The sequence below is a fragment of the Malaclemys terrapin genome, chromosome 9 (assembly GCF_027887155.1).
Source record: "Malaclemys terrapin pileata isolate rMalTer1 chromosome 9, rMalTer1.hap1, whole genome shotgun sequence".
NCBI lineage: Eukaryota > Metazoa > Chordata > Testudines > Emydidae > Malaclemys > Malaclemys terrapin.
Window position 1 is genome coordinate 71416310 of NC_071513.1, and position 6000 is coordinate 71422309.

General features: G+C 37.1%; 1 protein-coding gene across 7 annotated transcripts in view; it reads left to right on the plus strand.

The window, feature by feature from the left end:
- Window positions 1-5404, plus strand: part of RHBDD1 (rhomboid domain containing 1) — a 100458-nt gene extending 95054 nt beyond the window's left edge. For 5 of the 7 annotated variants that reach the window (XM_054039519.1, XM_054039526.1, XM_054039521.1 and 2 more), the window contains one exon: window positions 2466-5404. In XM_054039519.1, the coding sequence (XP_053895494.1) occupies window positions 2466-2584 (119 nt within the window). In that variant the 3' untranslated portion in view covers window positions 2585-5404. The remainder of the gene's footprint in view (window positions 1-2465) is intronic. The other 2 variants (XR_008446174.1, XM_054039523.1) reach the window with 2 other exon arrangements.
- The last annotated feature ends 596 nt before the right edge of the window (window positions 5405-6000 follow it).

A 6000-nucleotide genomic window follows, 5' to 3' on the forward strand; every position in this document is an offset into this window, starting at 1 on the left:
CACATGGCTGTTTCTACTTGTGTGTGTTTACGGGATGGCTGCAACATTACTTCACGTATGGTTTAGGGTTCCTGGCCATGCACGACACCTATTGGTCACCTAATTAAGGTGGGCCTTCTCTTTTGGGTCACGTGGTAGAAGGGATTAGGCCAGATCCAGAATGGAAACGGTTTAGGTCATAACATCACAACTGCTATGTTGTCATCAGTCTTAACTTCTCTCAATCAGTCTCATTTTGACAGAAGGATGTGGGGAGGTACAAGTTGTGAGGTAGTCCGTGGCCTTTGGGGAGTGAAGGTGGCTTTTTCACATTAGCAAGAAGGATGCTTTGTTTCTAAAGGAACGTATTTAAAAAGGAGATGGCAATATTTCATCACATACAGGAGCTCTTAATTAGAGTGGCATGTTCTAAAATGGTGGGTGTGCTTACGGGTGAGGTGAAGAGTAATTGACAAGTTGCAGTGTTTGTGTTTAATGTTTCTTAAATATGACTTAATTTTGCTTCTATCTGAAAATACTGATTGTGTTTCTGAATCTGAAGAAGTAATGTGGTGCAAGGGCATGTTGAGGTTAAAGTGTTACAATGCACATTATATTGATTTGCTGCATGTTAATGTGAATTAAAACATTCTTCAACCATTTCTGTTTTTTTGTGAATATCCCATGTTATTATAGCTAACCACTGGTGCCTGAGCAGCTAGTTAGGCTTGGCAGCATTTCCTAAGAGTTTGAGCTATTTGCAAGGACAAAAAAAATCCTTCTGCATCTTCCAGTCTTTGCATAGAATTGTAAACTTGTCCATTATTAAGGTCCTGTCTATACTATAAATTAGAACATAACTGAGTCAGAGGTCAATAACTAAGTCTCCCTTACTCACTGCAGTGTAAATAGGCCATCAGTGTACTATACAAACTGGCCCCTGGTATTTAAGGTTGCTAAGCACTCCCACATCTGAAAATGGACTCCACTATATGTATAGTACACTACTTGGTTTTGGTTTTTCATATTCACTATTGCTATTCCTTAATCTTTAGAACTAACTTTTTTTATCCTTAATAATGTATGTAGCTAGATTCAAAGCCAATCTCTCCTTTTTTTCCCAAGGACTCTTAGAATATAGGCAGTTGATGTCATACTTAAGCACAGCCTTTATATCTTTTCTTGCTTTCCTTATTATGTGACTTGGAATGTGAATTCTGTGAATTCTTTAGTTGGTGGTGAGGGGGGAGGTTCTTTCTTTCTAACAGTGCCAGGAGAGAGAACCACCTATAGCCTGTTCTGTCTTCGTGTGTACTATTTCTGCTCAGATTAATTTACTCACTGTGCTTCTCTATAGCTGAACTGCCACGTGTAGTTTATTTCTGAATCTGCTTGCTGCCAACTAAAGATGGAGTTACATGTGCATCTGGTATGGGTCACCACATCTTGGACAGTAGTACTAGCTGAAAGCTTAAAAAGCTTGCTTTGCCAAAAGTAACTGTTGAGGACTTGTAAATAGTTTAAAAGTCTAGATGTTACTGTATAAAACAAGGATGCTGAAAAATGTGAAGTCCTGGGCTTTTTAAAGAGTAATTGCTGTATTCAAAGTATACATTTTTAATGAACATTAATGTAGTGGGACTGCTCCAAAACTAGCAGGAATTTTTTTTCATCTGCTTTGTCAGTGTAAATTTTGGAAGTTTACCTAGTTATATAAAGGACCAATAATTATTTCATGTTTGTTAAAATGTATTTGTACAGACGATTAAGAAATCAAGTAATACTAAAATGCCAAGACCAAGGGGACCAATTAATCTGCTAACTAAGCACTGATTTAAGAGATTCCTTACTGTTGAACCAAAAATTTCTCATGTACAGCAATTGAACAAAAACTGTACAGAAATCCCTCAAAGATATTTCCATGGTAAACTATTCCAGGAAGATTAAAGATCTTCTGTTACGATGGTAATCTGAGTATAATCATAATGGTTAGTGTTAGCACGGATAGGGTCCCATGTAACTCAATTGAGCAAAACTGGTTCAGTCCAGTAGAGGGCAGTACTGCAAACTCAGTAGTTAGTTCATTACAGGATGGTCTCAGTTATGACAACTGCTGCTCTTGTTTAGTTATTTCGGTTCTACATATTTTCTTTTTTTCTATGACTGTTATTTTTTCCGCTGCGATTTATGATTCAGATTCTTTCCTTTACTGGTCAAGGTGTTAATCAAAAGATGAGTTACGTAAAATTATTTCAGCCACAAGTTGTAAGTTATTTGCCTGTATTAAAACTTCCTTGTTATATATCAAAACCAATAACATTATTTTAATATGGTTTTGTAATAATAGTAAACAGAAAAAGTATACAATGCTCACAACCTTACTACACTACACAGTTTTTTCACTGTTTAAATCGTAGGATATGTATGATTCTGCACTCAGCAGAGGATAAAAGTGGTTTACATTTGCTTTTCATTTTGTCTTACAGGTTTTAGTGCAGGAAGTCATAGCAATGAGAGGCGACCTTATGGGTTTTGGTTTCCATCTGAACAGCTATCAGAAGAGGAAGTGAGAAGACAAAGACTTAACAGATTTGAGAGATGGTGAAATTGCCAAGGGTCTAATGAAAAATGTAAAGTGCTCTTCAAAGTTGTCAAAATGTTTGCAGATCTGTTGATTTATACAGTTTCTACTTTGGTTCAGAACTATTTACTACTGGCTACATAATTTAACAGCAGCAAAACATGCCAAGGATTTTGCAAGATATGGCTGAAAATCTAGGCTTAAAATAAGTGCCCAAGGGTGTGGTCCAAGAGTCAGAATGTGGTCTATGGCTGCCCTCCATTTCGCTGTATTTAAAATATGAAAGAAAACTGGTGGACTAATGATTGTAACAGGCCGCAACTCACTTCTGACATTTCTCTACAAAGGCTTTGTGAATGCCTTGGCTTTTTGTTTGTTGATAAGCTCAATCAACAATTTCTCTTCACCTATCAAGGGGGAAAAGGGAAAATACAGATACTATGTTAGCGAGTGTCCTTGATTTTAAAACTATATAAATCATCCTTGCAAAATTCTTCTCTTTGCCTGTGACAAGTAATCTTTTTGGATTGGTGAGTAAAATGGTAATTTTAAAACATCACAGTGACTGAGCATATATGTAAATTAGGTACACATATTGCCAGCCCAGCCTTTAACGTTGCAGAATTTGGTCACTCCTGTCTCAAATCATCCCATTCTGCCTAGGATGTGTATACAGTAAAACTAATTTGTAACATTTCACACTATCTTGAGACTCCTGGCCTATGACCAATATGGTCATCCTAATGTTGCAGCCTTAACTCGGAAAGATCTTCCTTTTGTGGGGTTATTGTACTTTCATATATATATTGTTTCTGGGGGAGGAGGGAGATGGTTTAAACAAACAAAACTGAAACATTTTCAAGGCAAGAGATGAAAGTTGGAATCCAAGAAGTTACTGTGTGTTGTTGACTTACCTATTTCCCTTTAAAAGAATACTTTGTATTCAGTAGACTACAGGAACTCCATCATGCAAATCTTTTTTTATACAACTTTAAAAATCAGACTGTTTCTCTCGATGGACTATGCTGGCTCATTTGGAGCTTGGCTATAGCTCATAGGAAAGTGAGCTGTGTTAGGGAGAATATTAGCCTAAATATTGGTGGCTGCAGGCTTGGAATTGTGGAAAGCACACTAGGCAGCAGGACGTGATGCATCTTGGAAAAGATGTAGCTAAAATTGTTCTAGAGCAGTGGGTCACAAGAGCACCATTGCCCGCTGAGACCTGCAGCCTAGGGGACTACTGGAGCCTGCTGGCAATGTTAGCTGCCCTTCCTGCTCCTCAGCACAGCTAATCATGTAATGGCTGTCCTACCTGGGGCCTACTTTGGACAAAAGTTTCAGCGTGCTCTGTTCCTACACTAGCACACCTGTGCCAGGTCATTCATAACTTGATCTTTGCTATGTACTGTAGAGAGATGTCTTTAAGTTAAGTTTGCAAGTAGAAAAACAAAGAAATATGTCATTGTTCATACACAATAGCTGATATGCTAATATTAATAAAAACAGCTGTGTTCATTTTTTGTCTGTTAACGTTGAGAAAAACTGTATTTTAAAAACAAAAAGGTTGAGCAATGAAATGCCCAAACAGGCAAACCTCTTCTGTTTTGTTCTTTTCAGTCTTCAACAGGTGTTACCATATGAAACACAATTCATTGCCATCCTATGGTGTGTAACTAGTAGCATCTCTTGAGCATTAATTTGGGTTAGTGTTGGATTGAAAAGTCCTTGTATAGATTATTTTCAGGGACCTATCAGGATCAGTGATCTGCGCTTTATGAAATCTTGAAACCTCTGCCTCTCCATGGAGTTTTGACCTGTATGTATTTTAATAATAAAATAGCTGAAAGTTAAATTACTGGATGCACAGTAAATACATATGTTTTCATCAATGGACAAAGTCTTTTATTTGCACAGGCTGCTTCCTATCATCTGCTTGTCTCTTTCCCTTCTTGTCCATTTCATGCAATGGAGAAGCATGAAATGGGCATGCCAAACATTTGGCTTTTCAAGTGCAGAGCTAGAAATCTTACTTGCAGATACTGTTCATACCCATTATTCACAATGCTTTCTGGAGGACCCTCAATACAGGAAAAATTGTATTGTAAATGCCCATTTTCTTGATCACCATCAGGACTGCATAGTTGGTATAAGGACTTTTTCTAGTTAGCTATCTGTGCTTTGTATATATTATATATACTAGCCACAAACTAGAATGTCCAATATTCATGTATATTTAAATAGGCTGATTTTTCTAATAATTTCCGGCCTTCTTCACTGAGTAAATAATATAACAAAGCAAGCAAACTTACACATTTGAATATTTGTGATTGTGCATATTTTTTATCCTTCACCATAGCATTGTCTCCTTGAAAACTGATCTCATTGCTGTGGTGTTTGGTTTCCAGTGTAGTTGGTCATGTTCATGAAGCTCCATAATTTCAGTTATTTAAAGCAGTCAGACTGATATAGCCAGAAAATATATGGTAAAAGAATGACAGTCTTGTGGCATTTTTAGTACAATGAAAACTATTTAAACAAAGCCAAAAAAAATCAAATTTTATGGCATTTATTTACTCTCGTAATGTTGATTTAGAAATCTCACCACAAGGCAACTTAGTGCTAGAGGTGTCCTGTGCTCCCTTAAAACAAAACTCCACGTGATCACAGAAATCTCATGAGCTGGGTCCTTTTATTGTCTTTCTTTTTACTGCCTTAGTAAGCACCACTGTCATGAAATATGCCTGGATAATAACACTGTCAGCAATAACTACGGATTGTTAAATATACAGCTTCTTCACGTTTTCTTACTGCGAAATTGAAATAAATACCTGTTTTTACGTTTCAGCCTGTCAATTTCTTCTCCATTTTAATCGTAATATCTAATAAAAGATCAGCACAGAAGATACCATATTTGTACATTCAGTCAAAGCTCATTATAAGGTAATGTAGATGAAACAAATTAACTGCATTATGGCCTGTATCTGCTCCCATTGAAATCAATGGAAGTTTGCTGCTGATTGCAATGGGAGCTGGATCAGGTCCTTACGCTGTCATGAATAGTAATCTCTGATACAGTTCACTGATTAAATATGTAAAAAAATGCTGTTTCTGTCATATGGTTTTACCCTGCACTTTCCCAAAATGGAACATAAACTCTTCTTTTAAAAATAAATCCATTTAGCTTGGAGAGCCCTGATTGCAGATGTGATGTCATGGATTGAATATCTAAGGCTACCTTGGTTCCTCAATACCTAGGCACGGTAGTAAGAATTTGAATTTGAAACATTCAGCACTTCCTGCATAAACATGCTGATAAATGAGGGGGGAGGGGTGGTTAGCTCCCTTTTGTGGACACCCAGACCGCCAGTTAGCTATAGAATCCCTCTTGATAGCTGTTCTCTACTTGCTTTACCTGTAAAGGGTTAAAAAGTCTGCTGCAT